At 44.2% G+C, this 20,556-nt stretch overlaps 2 protein-coding genes across 9 annotated transcripts in view; both read left to right on the top strand.

The window, feature by feature from the left end:
• Positions 1-20,054, top strand: part of USP4 (ubiquitin specific peptidase 4) — a 43,593-nt gene extending 23,539 nt beyond the window's left edge. For 2 of the 4 annotated variants that reach the window (XM_065642252.1, XM_065642253.1), the window contains 10 exons: positions 572-666; positions 10,568-10,759; positions 11,326-11,414; positions 11,883-12,107; positions 12,184-12,254; positions 12,887-13,002; positions 13,714-13,863; positions 14,600-14,703; positions 16,154-16,242; positions 16,365-16,704. In XM_065642252.1, coding sequence (XP_065498324.1) covers positions 572-666; positions 10,568-10,759; positions 11,326-11,414; positions 11,883-12,107; positions 12,184-12,254; positions 12,887-13,002; positions 13,714-13,863; positions 14,600-14,703; positions 16,154-16,242; positions 16,365-16,466 — 1,233 coding nt within the window. In that variant the 3' untranslated portion in view covers positions 16,467-16,704. Of the gene's footprint in view, positions 1-571; positions 667-7,107; positions 7,204-10,567; positions 10,760-11,325; positions 11,415-11,882; positions 12,108-12,183; positions 12,255-12,886; positions 13,003-13,713; positions 13,864-14,599; positions 14,704-16,153; positions 16,243-16,364; positions 16,705-19,953 lie in introns of those variants that run through there. The other 2 variants (XR_010606782.1, XM_065642254.1) reach the window with 2 other exon arrangements.
• Positions 20,055-20,096: 42 nt separating this feature from the next.
• The window catches only part of FANCD2 (FA complementation group D2), a 52,458-nt gene continuing 51,998 nt past the window's right edge, over positions 20,097-20,556 (top strand). Inside the window, exons 1-2 of one of the 5 annotated variants that reach the window (XM_065642251.1) lie at positions 20,099-20,172; positions 20,391-20,464. In XM_065642251.1, coding sequence (XP_065498323.1) covers positions 20,412-20,464 — 53 coding nt within the window. In that variant the 5' untranslated portion in view covers positions 20,099-20,172; positions 20,391-20,411. Of the gene's footprint in view, positions 20,173-20,387; positions 20,496-20,556 lie in introns of all 5 variants that reach the window. The other 4 variants (XM_065642250.1, XM_065642248.1, XM_065642247.1 and 1 more) reach the window with 4 other exon arrangements.

The raw sequence follows: 20,556 nt of genomic DNA, 5'->3' as shown, positions 1-20,556 counted from the left end.
TTTATTTTGATACTTCCATTGCAGTAGATAGGCCTAAAAGAAGGGGCAGAAATCTAGTCCCCACCCCCAACATTTGTGATAGTGTAGTTTAAGTACTGAGGGATGTTTAAGATCTGTTTTGGGTCCACCTCTTCTTGGACATCCTTTTAATAACAGAATAGTTTTGTAGTTGGTGGGATGTTTTCAGGATGCCAGTGTAGCATTTCAGTTTATTTCAGTTAATTATAGATGTGAGTGATCTGTGCCTGAAGTCTTAGCCTGTTCCCACCTTGATGTTGGGATCTTTGCTGCTGTTTCCATCAGGCTGACTTGCAGCTGTTGGAATTGCATCTCCTCAGTACCTCTGTAAAAATCAGTCTGTTATTTGTTTTGTTTTTCTGGTCCATCTTTACAAATACAACTGATTGGCTTTTGGGTGCTGTTATAGAAAATAGTGCTGATGTTGGTGTGCTGAAAAAATTCAGATAAAGAAACAATAGGAATAAACTGTTGCTTGATTTTAAAGTTAGTTTTCCTAAATTTATGTAAGCTTTTATTATAATCTCTTTGCAAATATCACTTGCTGTTCTAGATGGTGGTGACAGACGTGTATAATCATCGATTCCACAAAATCTTCCAAATGGATGAAGGTTTAAATCATATCATGCCAAAAGATGACATCTTTGTGTGAGTAAAGTGGGAAGGTGCTATGATGTGAAGAATGCTACAAAACATTTGCTTTGATTTCAGGATGTAAAAGCTGATTTTATTTTTATTTCCCCTCTCAAAACCTGAGCCTTCCTGTAGACCTTTTGCATGACTTAAGAGTAATGCAGCACTTCTAGCAGCAGACCAGCATGTGCAGTGCTCAGGAGGTGTTTTCCTCACACAAAGAAAGTCATGGCCCTGGGTAATAATGAACGTTTTGTTTAGTGTCTCTTCTGCAGTTTGGAACTTTCTACAAGCCTATTTCAGAGATAATAATCTATGTCTGCATTACGGTTACACTTTCACTGGCATTTTTAGGCAAGCTCAAGCTCCAAGTCAGCCAAAAGCCTTGGAGCTGTTATTAGGGTAGCATAAAGTCTAAGCTGTTGTATTCTGCCTCTACTAACACCCAACGTAGTTGTATAGCACCCAGCTAGCCATGACTGGGGGTTCTCAATAGACTCTTAACTGGCGCTTAAACTATTTGTGTCTTAACTGTGGTCGTGGAAAACTTCAGCGAAGCTGAGGATTTGGTTGTGCTTGATGTTTTACATACGTGTGGTGGATGAGATGTCTCCAGTCATCTGTGAGATCTGGTGAGGAGAGCAAAAGTTGTGATCCTCTATTGCAGCTGGGAAATAAAAAATATTGCACATGAAGTGCAAAATGGACTTTTGAGGCTCGTGGCTGAACCTGGGGCTTGGGACATCAAATCCAGCCCTTCATCACAAGTTCATTCTTCCTCATCTGAGAATGTTCCAGCTCAAGGATGTTGCTTGCATAAAATTCTTGTGCCAGTGTGAAGTCCTGCACTAATATGCTCTGGTGCAGCGTGTGCCTTTCACTGGGTGGGTTGCTGTGACAGGGTGCTTGGTGCAGTTCTGTCATGCCCTCATTGCTGAGCTGTAACATCTGAGTTTTTCTGAAAGCTCCTGTGTCTTTGTTTTCTTCAGTTGCAGCCGAAGGTGTGGTGAGGTAGGATGCCTGGGAAGGACATTTGGCTTCTGTCAAGTCTGTTGTGTGAGGGTATTGTAAAGTGTTAGATTGTAAGTAAGTTTGTCTCCAAAGCTAGTAAAACATTGAAAAAACAAGAAGCATGACATTACAATGGTAATTACAAAAATTCTCCACTTTCCTACAGGCATCACATGTTGCGTATCCCTCCAGAGAAAACAGCTATGTCTGAGCCGGCTCTGCTCCGGGGTGGGAGCTGAACTGCAGCTCCATGTGTATTTTCCTTTGCAGTCATCACTTCCTTTTATGTGCAGGCACAGCTATAAATGAGGTGCTGCTGTGAGCTGTAGTCATAGTGAATGAACTGACCTGGGTTAAAAATAACCCTTCAAGGAAGAAGGGAGGTAACAGGAGGAAGTTTTGCTAATCCTGTTTTTCCATGTACACCCTCTAAGATGCTTTCAGCACTGCAGGGTGAGAGCAAACAGCCAGGCACCGGGGCAAGAATTAGGAGAAAGCTGCTCATAGGAACTCCTGTTACGTATCTTTTTTCCTGGCAGCGTCACCCATTAAAGTAATATTCTAGTCTACAGCTGAAAACCAGCATTCTTTTATTGAAAGGGAGTCTTGTCTCAAAAACACAACAGAGAAACACTTGTTCATAAAAAGCAAAGCTTTTTATTTAAAGGCAAATGCATAATTACTTTTATCATGGACAGTCTGTTTACCTTGTCTGGTTATAAAAAGTCTGTTCTTAGGTGTTCTAAGATTTAATTAAATGATTCGAGAATGGTAATAGTAGTGTGAGGTTCCTAAATTCCACTGTGTTTCCATCTGTTCAGGTCTTGCATCTGCTGAAGTGGGTGTGAAAGGAGGGGTTGATGGTACAATAGTTTTGTTAAGATTGCTACAAGGGGGAGTGGTCAGGCTAGGTTTTCAGCACGGGATTTCTGAACTGCAGCTCTGAGTGATTCTTTAGGAATTTTTGCCCTTCACTGTTACTTGCTTGTAGAGCCTGAGGTGAGCAGGCTGTGAGAGTGTAGTGGCACTGGCAGAAACTTTTAACATTGTCGCTGAAAGGACTTGGTTGGATTTAAGACTGTGTTAGGGTTTTTGTTCATTGGGCTCTTGCAAACTGACAGCATTAAGGATATGCTGAAGGTGCTGTGGTGGTTGTTACTCCATGTGTTATGTGTTTCTAGTATCTTTCTAAGAGGTTATGATTTTCTTTAGATTTCCTTGCAGGAAATATTTTTAATTTTTCGTTGTATTTAGCTCATGGTCTGAGGAATCCTTGAAATCCCTGTGAATTAACTCTTCAGTAACTTGAAACTGTCTTGTGTAAGTTTTTTAGGCTTTCTGAATGTTAGTCTGGGCTGGTGAAAATTATCTCAGTTGCTTTCGGAGGGGTAATATTCTCTGTTTGGATTTGGTACATTGTTACTAAAAAAGTGCATAACTTCCAGAGTAATGTGAATATTTTTGTCCTGCTGGATTCCGAACTTGTTTTCCATTGAGGAATGTACTTGTAGCCGTGGAGGTGCATCTCTGCCTTCTGCTTATCGCCAAAGGGTGATTTGACGCCTGCTGGGGAGGTCTCCTGCACATAACCTCACCCCAGCACTTTTAGCTGTCACACTGGCCCTTGTACGTTTTCCTTCAGTGCTAGGACTTCTCTTGGCTTTGCCCACCTGCTCTTCTTGGTGAGGAGCAAACGCTGCTGTGACTTGTCCCTGCCATGGCTACCTGCCTGCGGGCTGACCCACGCTCTCCTGTGGGCCTCTTCTCCAAACCCGGAGCAGGAGCAGCCCTGTTCACTCCTCCTGTGTTCTCTGGTTAACTTGTTCCTTCTAGCCTGACTGGTTTAGTGTTCCTAAAATTTCCTTAGCATGAAAACACAGCTTGTGCTTATCCTCCGTGCTGCCTGAGTGACACTCAGCATTAATTCCTGCACCTTAGCTGGGTTCATGTGCCTGTGGCACTGGACGATAACCCAGGGCAGGGCAGTGTAAAAATACCCGTTCTCTCATCCGATGTGTGGGTGCCGCATCACTCCACACACAGCTGGCCTCAAGAGTGGGACAGGGGCGGATTAAACAGAAGCTTCTCAAGTGCTGCTCAAGCTGCAGTCCCAGTGTTACGTTCCTGGCAGAAGTTATCAGTGCTAACGTGTCGGATCAGGGCTAAGATGCTGTGTGATGCACGGCTGGCAAATGTGGCAAGCTGGCTGTTGGATGTTTGGATCGCTGCTGCTGCCGGTAACCTCAGGAGTTTCTGATATCCCAGCAACTTAATTACCTACTTAGGTTACAGGCACATACCTCGCTGTTTGTTAAATGGAGGAATAAAAAATATTTCATAAAATCTGAAGTGTTTCAGAACCTTCCACCTTGAAAGAACAAACTTGCTTCCACTTGAAAACGAAAAATATGTAGTTGAAGTAATGTATTGCTGAGAAATATCTTATTTACCCCAAAGTCAACAAAGAAGACTTGAGTGCCCACTGAAAAGCATGTTGTTATTTTGGTTTTAAATTAAGGTAAAATCTTTAGTGAAGTAACAGAAAATATGGGGTTTTTAATGGCATTACTTATGTTACAAATCAAATAGCGAATCTGCTTCATTTCAGAGTATTGTGCTTGGTGCAGCAAAGCTAAGTGAGGTCTGTCAGCTATCACCTGGGAAAAATAACTGTGGAGGGATTTCTGGTGATCACGGTACATTTTGCAGAGTATGTTCTTAGGTACCAAATTTTAACCTAGAAGTGTTTAAAATTGGCATATAATATGCAGCCTGGGATATGGCTCATAGTTTGTATTTAGATAAGAGATGTTTTCTAGAATCTAAAAGTTTTTTGTACTTAAACTAACATGATATTCACTGTCTCATGTACTCAAACTTTTTCCTAATTCATGTTTTATTGATCCCAGTGCATCCTCATCCTTTTTATATACTGATCATCTGTTCTTACTTTCCAGTAACATCCAGTGGCAAGCTGTCCCTGTTGGCAAATTGTAATGTGTACATCGCATTAATATGTTTTAAGTAATTGAAGTTAGACATAAATTTTCTTTCACTGGATAGAAAATGAAGTGCAAAGAAGTAAGCAACTCAAAATAGAGTTAAATCAGTATGGCATATTCAGAAATATGTTTCTCACATGTACATTCTCCAAATGTATATTTTAAAATTGCAAACTGCTGAATGGGTCCTATTGATATTTATTTATTTATTTATTTAGTGTGTGTTTTCCTGAGGGATTTTGCTGCCTAGTCTTTGAATTTGGGTATGCTCACAGGTCTCTTTGTTCCTTTCTGATAGCCAGTCCAAAAGAATTACAAGAGAAGCTGTGATAAACTGAAGACGTCACCCTGCCATGCCTCATGCTACTGTTTAAATCATCATTTTAATTGTGTAACAGTCTTCTCACCTGTGAAGTACTGACAGAAGTAAAACAGGTTGGGTTAGTAGTTTTCTGTGGTGGTTTGCTGGAGGCTGAGACTGCGAAGAAAAGAAGTCTGTAGTGACTGGGGGGGTCTGCAGGGCCCCCAGGCTCTGACTGAACGGGCAGCTGCCATGAGATTGTTTCTCCGTTCCTTGCCGTCCTCATCCCCCTCTGACAGGACTTTGCTCAGAGGTCTTTGCTCAGGCAGGTCTTCCACCTTTGATTTTGCTGGGTTAGTAGGTTGTATCTGCTCTGGGTGCGCTTGCAGGAGAGCTGGAGCAGAAGGGGCAGGCTGTTCCTTTTTCCTAACTAGAGAGTGATTTCATCAAATTACTTTTTACAAATACTTTTCTTGGCATAGGAATTGAGGTTTTTGGCTGCCACCTGGATGACTCTCTTCTGTAACAGACATCTGTTGTTTCAGTGGTTCAGAAGCTTTCGGGTGTTGTAGTAACTTAACCTGACAATTCTTGCCCTCTGTACATTTCTTAGCATCACCTTAAGATGGCTCAGGACTGTAAAATTTAAATATAAATTTGCAGTATTTCTCCAGGTTTGCTTCTCTGAAAGCAGTAGTCAGATCAGGGTCTGTGTATGGCAATATCCCCGTAGGTTCAACAGACTTCTGATCTTAGAGTATTGTGCACTAGCCAGCGAGTGACACGTGTCTGAATTCAAAATTCAAGGAAGAATCTAATAGTGTAGAAGGCCTGTACCCCAGCAGGAATATGATTGGAAAAAAAAAAAAAGGGGGGGTGAGGGATTGGAAGAAGTCAGTACTTTTGCACTGTTGTCTTTCTTTTGACATTAATGTTCTGTTAAGCCTCAGGTTTGGATTTAGACCTCTGTATTGGTTGGTTACTGAGCAGAACATCGATTTCCATTAAAGGCTTCTGTTTGTAAATGTCACTGAGCGGGAACTCTCACAACACGTTGCCATAGGAGTAACATAGCTTATGTTTGCTTGAGAAGAGGGCACGATCTGCGGGCACAGATACTGTAGTCTAGACTGTACTGTTGATGAATACTTGTGAAACATGCAGTATATGGGATGTATAGAGAATTGAGCTTGCACCTTTTTTTTCGGTGAGTTTGGTGGACAAAAAACCTGTCTTTTTTCCCACTTTCACTGTAGGGATATGAGGGAAGACATGTTCAGCCTTTTGTGATTTTTGCGGGGCACCAGGGACATCTTGAGACATTCACTGCGAATTTTCAGTTCCCACTAAATTGGTGGGATATGCTGAATCTTGAGAGGGTTAGGCAGGGAGCAAGGGCAAGAATTGGACTCTTATTTGGAATTTAAGCTGCATAGGTAGTAATTGGGGGGGAAAAAAACCAAACTGCCCTGGATGGCTAAGATATATTTTTCCCTTTCAGCTGCTTGGTTTCTGGCTCATCAGTTCTTGTGGTTTATTTACCTTACCTGTTGTGCCTTCTGATAGTAAAACTGTAAAGAGAAGAAATGCAAATATTACTGGGCTTCTTGGTATTTGACTCCTTTTACACAAAAAAGGGTAGAACTATACATTTTCTTCTCCAGGTCACCTGAAAGGGGAGGAAAATCTGGGGCTAGAATTCTCTAATCCTGTTCTTTCATGAGGCTTCATACTCTCATCTCTTTCTTACCATGGCAGGCTTAGAAACATAGTGTAGTCTTGATGTGAGATGTGTTAATATTCAGTATCAGAGAAGAGGGAAGGTGCTTGCAGAACCAAAGGGGTTTGATATGAGACTTGAAGCAAGATCGCTGGCACGATGTGCAGGGGCAATGCAGCCAAAGGACAGTGGGACTTGCCTCTTCTCGCAGTGTTGTAAATGTTTCTCTCAAGGCGTGTTGTTCCTCTGACAGAGCAGGGAGATCTGTGGCAAATGATCGGAAAGCCGCTTATGTAAAGGTGGTCTGCAAATCAATTTGACGACGCTAGTTCAGTGTTTGTGCTGAATGCTCTCATTCTCCAGGCTAAGCAGAGAACGGCGTCCAGCACATCACCAAAATGCTTACTATTTCTTTTTCTCAGGTTCTGTGAAGTCCAGCCCCGCTAGGACCTCCGGCTCCCGCTCCCCTGTAACACCCAGGCATGCACCATGCTGGTGATATCACATCACCCGGGGATCCTGCTGGAGCTCGGAGCCGGCCTACAAGGGGTCAGGTAAGTACCGCTTGAAAACAGACTCCACAGCCCATTTCAAGGGTGTCACTCGTAATATTTCTTCTTAGTTCTCAAGGCCTAAGAAGAAAAACATTTTGATGGATAAACTGTTCTCTTAGCCTGGCTGATGAGGCATATAATATGAAAATGTGTTGTTTATGTTGGTGAAAGTTTCACGAATTGATTTGCAGGTCACCTTTAACCTATAAAAGTGTGTGTATTTGGATAAGATATATTTAGTTTGCCATACGTACCATGTTTTCTGCCTCCTTTTACAACATGCTGTGGATTGTGTTTAGATGAGTTTATGGTCTTGAAAAAACATTATTGGCTGCAGAAATGTCAGGTTTGTTAATGTGACTGAGACAACAACAATTAGTGAACTCAGGTCAGTGAACCAGCTAGTCCAGTAGTTTTATATGAAATGTTCGAGATGTTCAAGATCTTGTAGCAGACCGATCTAGGAAATCTGCTCTCACTTCCTGAAATTTTTCTTGTTTGAAATGAGAGTTTGTGTCCTTTCCAAAATAAGCTTTTATTTTTTTAAGCTTTGGAAAAAATCTTGCTGGTTGAATTCTCTCATCCTTTTTAATTCTTCTCATCTGTAAGACTGGCAACATCCTGTGACCAGCTTCTACAGGATGAGCTACCCGTTGTCTGAAAAAGTTATGTTTGCAATTTTTTATGTCCTAGTGTACTTGTTTGTATGTGTTCTGGTATTATGAAAGTAAGTAAACAGATTAGGAGTATTTACACTTCCGCAAAGAGATCAGAATATGGGCAGCATTTTCACCCAGGTTTCTTCCAGTCCTCTGTTCATTCTCACTGTCAACTTTTGAACCTATTGTAATTTCGCACCAGGGTCTGTGTGAGGTAGTAATCCTGTTCAGATGAATCTGTTTGTCAGCTTCTGCAATGGCATTTTTTTCTACCCTTCTCTGTTCTCTTACAAAGTATTCTGCTTTTCTTTGTTGGTGCAATGGACTGACCTGTGATCCACACAGTGTTTTCCAGGTGGAATTAATATCATAGATCCCAGAACATGGGAGGGAATGTCTCAATAACCTGCAACATATATATTAGCCTGGTCTTTAACTCAGTATTTTCTGCTTTCAATGCCATTTCACATAGCTCTGCCTCATCTTTCTGTAGCTTTTCGTGCTCTTGTGCACCTGCTGAACTTTAATTTGCAAGGGAACATAAGTTATTTACTTCATTACTCACTGCCTCCTTTCTGAATTAGAGCCACAGACCTGAAGCCTTTGTGGTGCTGATGAAGACGGGTCAAGCCCTACCCGATTGCTTAGCTGTTCTCAGACACTTTTCAGAGTTGTCACGAATTGTAAAGGCAACCAGCCAATATCTGACAGTGTGGTGGCAGCTGATCTAATGGTTCTGACCTCTGAAACTGTGCTGTGTAGTCTGGTGTAGCATCATCTTTATCTTCTGTTATTTCATTTAAGTTGTAAGATACATAAGTGCAGTTTATTGTCCAGTGATTCCTGCTATCAGCTCTGTAGCCTTCCTTAAACTATAGATAAAGTATTTTGTCTTGGATTTTTTTTTAGAGGGCATGGCTGCTGCTCTAGAGATTCAGAAAATGACAGCTCCTGATTCTGATGTGTCTGCCTCTAATATTTGTATGTCAAAGCTGTTCTGAGGTGGAGGGGATAGAGGGGCACCTGAGTAACCAAATTTGTTATGTTTAAGGGAGAAGCGTGCAAGATGCTTTTTTTGCAGTGTTATAGGGGTACAGCATGCTGTTTGTGATGGGTGACACCTGCGTACGGGTAATACTCAACTTTTTCTTTCTGTTCCATCACATGGGCAGGGCTCTGTTCAGGACGTGCATGAGGGGGAAGTAGGAGTGGGGGTTGCTGCTTGCAGAGCAGCGTAGGTGGCACAAGAGGGAGTCACAAGGATGCTGAGGAATGTGTGCATGTCATCTACGGATCTGTTTTATAGGAGTCCAGCTTAAGGCTCTCATAGGACCTGGAGTTAATCATAGATGATGTTCTATGACCCAGTATGGTCTTTTGTGATTTAAGCAGCGCTAAGTAAAATAATTCATCTCTTTGTGGTGCTGTTTCTTAGGAAACTTTAGAAGGTGCTAACTGTATCCGGTGCTGGTGTCCAGCTGAACAGCATTGACAGCCTAGAAAACCTCAACAACCATTTGCATTGAACTGTCTTATGCTGACTCTGATCTCTAATGCTCTTGGGGGCTGGGCTGGGATTCTCTGGAAGGATTTTTTTTTTTTTTTTAATATACTCTACTGACCTAATGCAGGCCCCAAGCTGGGATCCCTTTTTCTTTAAGTAGGATGGAGCAGAACTACAACATGGGAACTTGTTCTGGCTCTACAAGGACATTTTCAACACAGGAATAAAAAACATCTGTTCCTTAGCTCTTGAGAGAAGGGGAGTAGCTTGTCTGAAGCTGTTAAAAGTTGGTACATTCAGATATATGATAGTGGTCTTGGTCGTTATGTGTAGTGGCATCTTTTAAAGAAATGTTTCTTTCCCCTTCAGTTTTAAGATAAGTCTGGAACAGTTGTGTCGCCAAATTAAAGAGCAGAGTCACTTGGCTTTCCTGAAGATGAATCTCTTGTAATGAGTAGTCTGAAACCTGTATCATGAGCGAACAATGTGATAGTGTTGGACCACGTGGTTTCTTTTGACCAACATCTGCAAATATCTCATTTGCTGTTTCACCCAGTTGCACAAGCTGTGTTTCAGTCTTCTCACTGTTCTCCAGAGCTGTTTGTTTTCTTCCAGAACGCTTTTATTGAGTTTTTACTGTCCTCTGATTTTTTTTTTTTTTTTTTTTTTTTTTTCCTGTGAAGCAGATGCTTCTAAACTCTTAGTTTTCTGAAATGTTGGCTGCTCAGTGATGTGAGGTCAGGTCATTAACTGTATGAGAGGCTGGGAGAATGCAAGGTCCAAGATATTAAGAGGGTTTATTTCTCCAGGGGAAACAAGCACTGTCTGAGGGACTTGAAAGTGCATTTAGTATTTTACACTGATGCCATGATCTGGTTGAAGCAACATGTAGCTGTCAGGGTAACATTTTGAGAGGTGAGTGGCAATAGAGATGTGAATCAGGAATAAAGACGGGGAAGGTGGCAGTGGAGCGGTGGTGGGTATGTATCCTGTGCCATGGGAGGGGTTCAGGAGACTGCTGTCTGTCACATGCGGAGTACAACCCCTTCTGTCCTCCTCAGGAGGACCCGGTGGAGAGACTTGTTGGACTGAGTTCATGTTGGTTCTACCTGCTGTGCTTCTTGGCAGTGGAAATAACCCATGGAAATACCTGTCTTTCGAACAGATATGAAGTTCGCAAGCCAAGTGAGGATGGCACAGAGTGTGTTACTCTCTCTGTTTACTTTCGGGAGAAGACAACGAGGCAATCCAGCAATGCTTCAGTGACTGTACTTTTTGGTCAGCCACTATTAATATCTGTGCCGAAACACAAGCTCACTGTGGATCACTTGTACAGTGTGATTTTGGAGCAGATCAGGTAAGTCACATCTGTATCTTTGAATCCTATGCAAAGTTCCAGTCGTGACTTATTCAATTACACTGTAACAGGATTACTGCAGCTTTGTGAATACGAAGAATTTTCCTTGATTTGTGTGTAGTGTATAAACCAGGATTTGCATTGCATTAGTGTCTGGAGGCCCCAGGGACATTTCAAGGTCCTGTTTTTGGGGGGCTCTGTAAAAGCTGGCTGTAAGATGATGCTGGTGGTGGTCACAAGGGAAACTACCTGCTTGGTGTCATGAAGTGGATCAGGAGCAGAACTCAGGCTATGTTTTCAGGGCTCTCAGATGGGGCCACCATAACTTAGTTTTCCCTTTTCCATTTACTGCCATTAAAACTTAAAACAAGCAGTGAGAACAGAGACTTACTGAATTGTTGTTTGACTCAGAATGAGAGCTCTTAGCCTGTGAATGGTGCTGTACAGGGTGGATTCTGGTTTGCTGAGGGGGACTGGAGAGCAAGAACTGATAATGGAGAAGAGTGCTGATGTTATGATGTACAGCTTCGATATGATTGTGCGATAAATGTATTCCCTCTGTTTAGCCGCTATGTGAAACTCCCTTTGGCAGAAGAATACTCTACACCCTGCCCAGACAAAGGAACCTGCAATGGCTCCAATGGTGTGGTTGAAGGTAAAGTCCTTTCAAAATTGGCTGGAAGCTTTTCAGCACTTAAAGCTTTTTATTAGCATTTGATTTTGCTGCGTGCATTTGGCTTAAGCTCTAACAGATTGGTGTTTTTTCACAATGCTTAAACCATGCACTTCTGCATGGTACGGTGAGAATTCTTATAGACCATTTTCCTTCCAAGGGAGAGCGGATGCACATAAGCAGCAGCAGGAGAACAAGGTGTGGTGTGCATTCATGTTGACCAGTGTCCTTGCTTCCCTACGAGGTGTTCAGGTGCCTCCCGCCAGAGGCAACTCCTTTCCTAATGTGCCCTTTGGTGATAAAAAGCACAGATTTCTTTTTCTGGGTGTCTTTCATTATTTTCTGAGTAATCAATGTGTGTTGTAACCAGCTCACACAAACAGCTGCCAATGTGAGGTGTCAGTCTAAACTTTCACTGAACCTCTTTAATGTTGTGCTGCTTGTTTTAAGTTTTGCCAGGTGATGTTGAAGAGATGGAGCATCAGGATGGCAGACAGGAAGACAAGGAGAAGATGGCAGAAGCTGATTCCTGCCACTCTGAGGGCTGTATGCAGATTGAGTCAGCAAGAGACCTGCAGTCCTGCAAGAAGCAGTATTTTACTTTTAGCCTCGTGAATTCTTCTGGGACCTCAGAGATAAACTCCATTGTAGAAGGAAAAATCTTAAAACTGAATGGTAATTACTGTCTTGCTATCTTCTTTTCATTCCTTCTCCCTACACCTTTGCAATAAATGTTCCCTCTTTCTTGTAGCTTTTTCTGTACTTGCTATTGATTGGGATTCTGATACACGGAGGCTACTTTTTGATGAACAGGAGGCACAGGTTGTAGTATGCTCTTTTCTTAAATAATCTATATGTAAACTTGCATGGTACTTAAAAGATTACAGTAAATGGTGAAATGTAGGTGTAGTTCCCTTCATAAAAGTTGAAGTCACCAAGCATGAGATCTATTTACTTAATCTTTTAGTGATAAGGTCTATAGATCTATAATTGCTGATGTGTTTCCAGTGTGTTCTGAACGGTAGATATTTTGATTTCAAAGCTAAGTAGTTGAGTTCATAGTCCAGTCACAAACCAACCAACCAAAACAAACAAACCAAACCAATCCAACCCCCCAAACCTCCTAAGAAACCTGAAACCAAATTCACAGAGCAGAGTAGAAAGCTTAGTATTTCTGTGAGAGGTCTACTAGATTGTTTTTTCACAGAATAACCTGTTTTTACTCTTTTGGAAAAAAACCCCAAACCTACCAGCTCTGAAGTAAGGACATATTATATTTTCTCTTAGGGACTGTTTGTAACACAAAAAAGGAGTGGCTGCAAGCTTGAGACAGTTGTGTGGGTAGGGAACAGGGGGCAGCAATAGGCAGCATGGTAAAGGTGAGCGTGTTCCTTTCCATGCTGTTGAGGATTAAAGACTGTGGAACTGAATAAAGCATGTGTCTCCTTCACCAGGCATTTGAAAAACATGGGAGTATGTTACAACCACAGAAGAAGAAAGCTGTGGTAGCCCTCAGAGACTGCATAGAGCTCTTCACCACTATGGAAACGCTTGGTGAACATGACCCATGGTAAGAGCCTCTGTCTGCCTGATGTGTTTATTGTAAAATGCCATAACTATTTGAGTTCACATTATTTATCATGGGATTCTGGTGATTTGCCGTGTCTTTTTGTCTTTGTCTGTGAGAAGCCTTTCAGTTTTGTGTTCATTGACTCAATAGGCTGCAGACATAGGTTTAATTAAAAGTCTTTATTTCCTGCCTTTATTTAAAAAAAAAAAGGCAGCACTGAGCATGTAGCTTCAAATATCAGGCTATTTTTAATTCCCCAGCATACATCTCTCTTCCAGATTAGTGTCGGAGGAAGCAGTTATGGTAATAAAGAGTAAAAGCACGTGGCTGCCTTAGGGTTTAATCCTGTATTATTTCTAGCTTGAACCAGTCCTGAACTGCTCCTAACTGTACCAAAAATCTCTAGTCCAGAGGGACTGGGTACAGCAGATCCTAAGTGACCAAAATCTGTGTGTTCAGAAGATCTTGAGAGGTTGCTTGCTAGCTATGTAAGAAAATAATTTATAGTGTAGTAGGTGATTATTATTAATTTCCCATTACATCTTATAGATATGTTTGTGACTGTTACCTGTTTGAACTGCATCAGGAGATAATAAAGAAGTAATGAGACCTTTAAACCTTTTTTAAAAATCACAAAAGAAAAATTAATCTTTGTACAGTGTTCAGTTACACACTTGTCATTCGTTGCCTTTTTTGTGACTCCTCGCTCAGGTACTGCCCTAACTGTAAGAAACATCAGCAGGCCACAAAGAAGTTTGACTTGTGGTCTTTGCCCAGGATTCTGGTTGTGCATTTAAAACGCTTCTCATACAGCAGATACTGGAGGGATAAGCTTGACACTGTTGTGCTATTCCCTATCAGGTAAGATTCTTCCCTCAAGCGCGGGAGAGCTTGAAGCTGGTCGAGAAAGCTACTTCTGATGTTACTGTTGGGTGGGCTTGTTATTAAAGCTGTAACTGGAACAGCTCTGTCTTCTGGGTTTGAACTGCGAGACCACAGGCATGAGTTAAGTTGGTTGGTTGTGTCTGTTTGGGGTGTGTGTGTGCATATTCTGTTGTTGTTGTTGTTAATCTTAACCTCAGTCAGTTCTATACATCTCAAAGAACACTAGTTACTAGCAGGTACAGTTTCTTCTGAAATTATTTTAAAATCATATGGTTCTGCTGAACCAAGAGAACTTCTACAGAGCATTAGCAAATTTGTTGGGCAGAGCTGCACTTGCAGCACTGAGGATTGCACAAGTATGAGATAAAAACCTGCCTCATTCCTCTGCTTCTGCTTGTTAGCATCCTGCTGCAGGATGAAGTGTATTCCTTACCACTTCTATCTCGCTTTTCATGCCTACACAGGGACATTCTGAACTGTCTTTTATTCAGCACCTGCCTCTAAATCTCTTGGCAGTGCTTGATGTGTTTAGCAGGACCTGCCCTGTGTGGGACGGGTAATGTCTCGACTTTACTGACATCTGGCCGTTGAGCAGCAGAGTGCAGCACTTCTCCCCGAGTGCTGCCGGCCTGCAGAGCTTCGCCACTGATCTGCTTCACCTCTTAGAAAGTGCTGATTACTGGGGTACTGATACTTTTGGATTTCCTTCCAGGGGTTTAAACATGTCCGAGTTTGTCTGCGACCCAAGAGCAGGCTCGTACGTGTATGACCTCATTGCAGTTTCCAATCACTATGGAGCCATGGGAGTGGGCCACTGTGAGTAACCGCTGCGCTGCCCTTTGTGCGCAAGGAAACGCAGGCAGAGGGTGGTGGGAGGGCTCTGTGCGTCGGGGACCTGCAGCAGCCCTCACCAAGGATATCTAGTCCCAAACTACCTGTGTTCTGTCTGCAGGTGAATATCATGTGGAAGGTGATGTCCTTCCTGTTAAGATTTGCAGAGCAGCCAGACAGTTTGTGTCGTTTGCAGCTGCCTGAGGTCTGACTGATGCCTGTGGCACCTTGGTTAGTAGTCATCAGTGTGTGATGGTGTTGCCCAGCTTATGAGTGGAGTCAAGATTTTCAATGCTGAACATGAAATTGTGGAAAGGAGTTTCTTACAGGAGAGTGCTGGGGACTGTCTTCAGTGTAAGCTGTCGGGTCCAAGACTCAGTGTCTCCTGCAGCACACCAGAGTGTGGCTGCTTGTCCAGTGTGGGCGCAGCATCACAGCTGCAGAGCAGAGGTCGCCAGCAGCAGTTTGCTGGGTTCTCTCAGTAAGACAAGATCTGAGCAGCAGCAGTTGCCTGCAGACCAGGAAGACTGAGCAGAGGGCAAACCTCATCACAAAGCTGGGACTGATGCCTTTCTGCAGTTCTGTCTTAAATTCTGTTTGCTGCAATAGCTATTTAAAGCAGATTTTTTTTTGTCTTTTACTTTCCTTTGTTCCAGACTTTTCCTAAGACAAGCCACAGACAAATGTATAGTTCTTGGGACCTCTTGGTTCCACAGCTAGCACAAGCTTGCACTAGGTTGTCTCAACCTTTGCACTGACAAGGGCTCACATAGCAGAGAAAATATCTGATATATGGCAAGTCTGTTTTCTATCACTGGTTTTGTTGCAGCACAGATGAAATGCATCTGTAGGTGGAGTTCCCTGAATCAGGTGTCCGTGCAGATTCAGGCTGTAGGTGACACTTTAAAAGCATTTTACTTTGAGAGGATGATGAACTCCCATTTGGTGGTATATGTGCTAACTCAGGTATGTCGCTGTAGGATTGCATTAGCTGAAGGGGGATGTGTTCTGAGATTGGAGATCATAGTCACTGAAGTCTTGGTCAGAAGAGACTTTGCCAAACTTTAGTCCTGCTTCATTCTTGAGTGAGGACTCTTGCAAGCACTAGATCAGATCCATCATCAACAGAAAATTTCTCTTTCACGTGAAAATGCAGAGTCTGAAACTGTGTGTTCAGGAAAGCTCTGGCTCAAGGAGTATGAACAAAACACTGTCAACTTTCAGGGCTAAGTCTGGTACATGGGACGTGGTTCTAGACCAGCTGGACCAGGTAGCGTGTTCTAGAAGATGCGTATGTCGGTGAACTGGATTTGGGGTGGTTAATGTCAAAGCTGCTCCTGGCCTCCTGTGCACACTCAGTTTGAGTCTTAAGCTGGCGTGGCGTTACCTGCTGGTCTTCCCTGGAGTACTGAGCTGCAGTTTCTTCTCCTGACAGACACTGCCTACGCAAAGAACAAGGTGAACGGCAAGTGGTACTACTTTGATGACAGCAGCGTATCAGTGGCTTCGGAAGACCAAATAGTGGTGAGTACTTGGGCTGAGGCTAGTGTGAGTTTGTGCTGGAAGTGTGGGTCCCCACTTTGGGTATTACATTTCCAGACAAGCTGTGTGAGTTGTTTCAGATTATTTTCTTTTTTCTTTGGTAGACAAAAGCTGCGTATGTGCTGTTTTATCAGCGCCGAAACAGTGAGGAACATACTGCCCCATCTCCTCCCCAAGAAGAGTGTGATGGCATGGATACCAGCTAAGCATCACCTCTGGCACTTCAGCCACCATGTTAGCGGTTGCTCTTCTAAAGCCGTGCCTGAGGTGTCTGAAAATTTTTCTTCCTTCTGTAGGAATGAAGCAGAAAACTAGCACTGTAAGATTCAGTGCTGGGGGTTGCAAAATAGCACTGGAGAGCCAGGAATAGGAGCTGACACTTGGGTATTTAGAGGCCAAAAATAATATATATTGGAGCTTCAATAAAGTCTTTTTTAAAATCTGGCTGAGCTGCGTGGCTAGAAGCAGGGGCTGGGGCTGAGCTGGGCCGTGGGTCTCGGGACGAGGGTTGCAGCTGGGTTTGTCAGAGCACAGCCTGAGCTGAGCGCAGCTCACAGCTGAGTCTTGCAGGGGCCTGTGGAGGAGCGTGGTGGGTCCGATGCTGTGAATCGGCGTGGGGGCTGCCTGCCAACCCTCCGGTGTGGCTGTTTTGCCCTGCCTGTGCCAGGGAGCCGTGCTGCACCCTTTCTGGAAGCTCAGTTCAAGTCTTTATACATCTGACCTGTCTCTTGCTGTCTCTGCCATCATACTTTGGTCTCCTTGCTACATAGCAAAGGTTTCTCTTTCTTGTGTCGTTTCATTGATGCATTTGAGATTCTTGTGGGCAGTTTTGACTCAGCCTTTTTAATGTGAATGCTGAATCCTGTAATGTAGGAAACTTTACCAGAAGTGAGTCATCCCTGCCTGCATGGCTGGCATACGTGCCAGCTGGTCTGCACAGCGATGGCAGGTACTGCTGTTCTGGTTCCCATTCTTCTGCACAGAAAACATCATCCATAGGTTGGTGGTTTCTTGGTCTCTCCACCCATCTCCTACACCGCTCACTTCCAGGCTGCTCTGTGAGCACTTTTCTGCCTCCACCATTTCTCTTATGGTTTGTGCAGTGGCAGCATTTTTATAATTTTTTTTCCTCATTTATGTGGTTCCTTAGAACTTTTTCTCCAGCAAAGCTCAGCACTGTGTCCCCAGAGCTGTCACCTGTAAGGATGACAGCCCAATGCAATGAATTGTGTGTTTTCAGCCTTTTCTCTTGCAATTTTTGTGTGGACTGTTCTTCCAGCCTTTCTCCTCTTCCCTTGAGCGCTCCCTTTAGATCCCCCACCCCGTCATCTGCTGTGAGGCTGCAGGTGTGGACGTCCTGTCTGAGGTCTCTCTCAGCTGCTCAATAGTTCTGCTCCTTCCTTCCAGCCCATCTCGCAAATGCTCTTCCCTCTGTTCTCTGCTGGCTGTGTTCCTTGTGGGACTCAAGTCCAGATTTCTTCTTGACCAGGAATTCCCGTGAGAGTAGATCAGGTCAGTCCTCAGTAGGGAAGTGGTCTTCCGTGTGAAAAATTGAGAGCCTTAGTCTGTGTTTTTTCAGGAAAGATCTAGCACAAGTTGGGGAACCAAACAGGAGGGTTTTTCCTTCTTGGAGCCAAGTACGTTGGCAGAACAGAGGGCTAACCCAGGCTGCTGCCCTGTTTTTTGTTTTGTTTTGTTTTGCCCCAGAATGCATGTTTGCAGCCACTCGGTCCTCTCCATGCACAGTCCCGGTGGCTTCTTTGCTGACCGTGACCTTCTCTTGCAATGGTCAGTGTAACAACTGCCACCCTTGCAACTCCAGATACGTCAGCTCAGCTCCCTTTCTGCAGCTCTCATGACAATCCCTGCAGCTGGTGGTTGTGTGCCCGTCCCCGCAGCTCTGCTGTGCCACAGCCCAGCCAAAGCCCCGGCTTCTCCCGCTGCCACACCAGGCCTGGGGTCCTCTTCTGCAGAGCTTGGCTTTTAAAGCATTGCAATTTGAATTTTGTGATCAGAAGTGTTTACTTGCTTCTGCCATTCTGGCTTTGGGGTTGTTTGGGATTTTTACAACTCTTATTTTATTTCTGCCTTTTTTTTTTTTTTTAACTCATTACTGAGGGGAGCATCCAAAAAGCAATTTTTAAGCTGTAGCACTGCACTGAATTACTCTGATCAGCATATTTTTTTAGTTTTATCCTGAAAGAAAATCATGTGGGCATTCCAAAATGGGAAAGAGAGGGGAGTAAGAGACCTTATTAGAAGAAAAATCGATCTGAAATAGCCTTTTTTTCTCCTCTTTGCCTCCATACCTGTGCTGACACAAATGCATCAGTGCGGCTAAATCTCTGATGCTCAGATGCTGAACAGACTCTTGTTCTGCAGAAAGAAAAAGTGGCCCAGCTCTTACTTTTTCTGCCTCTGAGCTGATGGGCTTTGGCTGGTGTGTGTGTGCTGTAATACCAGACCTGTTTTTTAGACTAGCACTTTGTAAGTGGCTGGCTCTGTTGTACAAAGAGGAAAATTAAAGAGTGGTTTGCACTGAAACTGGGTTTTGTTGTATTTTCACCTTTTGTTATGTGACCCGAGACTGCTGGTTGTGGGGCCGCCTGGTGTTCCAGGAGCTCCTGCAGCTGGGGGAGGGCGAGTCCTGCGGAGCCAACCCCTGCTCTGGCAGTGGGGATTTGGGAGAAAGGTGGCTGTTACCTGCACAGCTCCGTACATCCGAGTGTTTGTGCTCGCTCCAGGGTTGCCATTTCTCCCCTGCGGCAATGGGTTGCTGACACTGGTGCTGTAGCAGAGCCCATCCTTGCCTTTCTGTGGCACTGGGCAGCCTCAGCTATGGCTTGTTGTCATCCCTCTTCCCCTGTGGATCTTGGGGCAGGGGCTCCTGGCCTTCCCTCTGTCTGTTTTCTCCAGGGCTATCAGGGCTGCTCGTAGCTGTACCACTGAAATAGTTGTCCTGCAGTTGCTGCGATTTCCTGAACACGTGTGCATGAGCAGGCTGCAAAAGATGGAGGAAGTTGAATGCGAGAGGCGTGTGTGCGTTTAGCATCAGTGTGTGCTGGGAATCTGGGAGCTTTCAAAACCTTGCAGGTCAAGGGAGGCTGTGAAGCGCCAGTAAGAAGGTTTAAAGACTTCATGTCATGATTACAGTGTCATAGGGGTGGAGCTTGATCTCAGCTGGAGCCTCAGCGAGGGTTAGAAGAGCCTTGATGTAGATCAGCAGATGGTGAGCTTGGCTGTGACGTGCTGACCTCTGAAGTGTGGCGTGAAACGCGTCACGGGAGGCAGGGAAAGCGAAGTGGCAGCTGTCAGATGCGGAGGTGTTGGGGTGTTGTGTGTCAGCATGCAGGAATGGCTCGTGCAAGGATGCTGAGGGCATTAAGAAAGATGAAATTTCCCATTGCAAAAAAGAGGGGAAAATGACTAGTTGTGCTGTCAGTGAAGCACTTATTAGTGTTCAGGCAAGAGGTCTTCGAGGCAGAGCAGAACATTTCTGAGCTAAGGCTGTTGAGAAGGGAGAAGACTTTACTAAGAGCAGAAGTGAGGCTGTGCCTCAGCCCTGGCTCAGCTCTTGCTTTGAAGAGGGTGTGTGATTTCACCCTGTAACAAAGAGCTCAGAATAGGGGGGCAGGGGGGGAATAACAGTTGCACAGTACAGAAGAGCTTCTGTTCAAGAAGTGTTTTCCCCAGGTTAGGACTCTTCACCCTGGGGAAGACAGATCTGAGGAGCTCCTGCAGAAGGACAAGATGGGAACGGTTGCTGCTGCTCTCTACAGTGCAAGATGGTCAGGCAGGAGACTTAAACCAAGGCATTTATTTTCCCCACCTGGCAAAGGACATGACTGAACAGGGACTTCAGGGAACAGCCAGGCACCTTGCTGGACTGTCCATCTGCTGCGAGGGTGTCAGGTAGGAGGGGCTCTCTGGGTGGTCTGAGGTGCCTGGAAATGGACTTGGGAAGGATTAAATTAATGGGGAAATAGTCTGTGTGTTGGCTACCTCTGCACAGAAATGCTGTCTCTAGCCCTCTCCTGCCAAAAGACCTCTGAGGAGCTGCTCTGCCCAGGAGCGAGAGCAGCAAAGAGGGGTCAGAAGTTGCCTGTGACCATCAGTGTGTCCACCAGCAGGTTGACCAGGGCAGGAGAAAGATGGGATTTTGCAGCACTGGGAGCCCTGGTGGAGGCTTGGGTGCGAGAGCAAGGTGAGCTGTCCCGTGCTTGCATGGGCAAGTGGTGAGTGTGTCTCTTTGCTTTTTCTTCTGAGAAAGCTTCAAACTCTAATTGCTAACATGAC

The sequence above is a fragment of the Caloenas nicobarica genome, chromosome 11, assembly GCF_036013445.1.
Source record: "Caloenas nicobarica isolate bCalNic1 chromosome 11, bCalNic1.hap1, whole genome shotgun sequence".
Taxonomy (NCBI): domain Eukaryota; kingdom Metazoa; phylum Chordata; class Aves; order Columbiformes; family Columbidae; genus Caloenas; species Caloenas nicobarica.
Note: the sequence above shows the minus strand (reverse complement) of the source record. Positions and strands in the feature narration are given on the sequence as shown.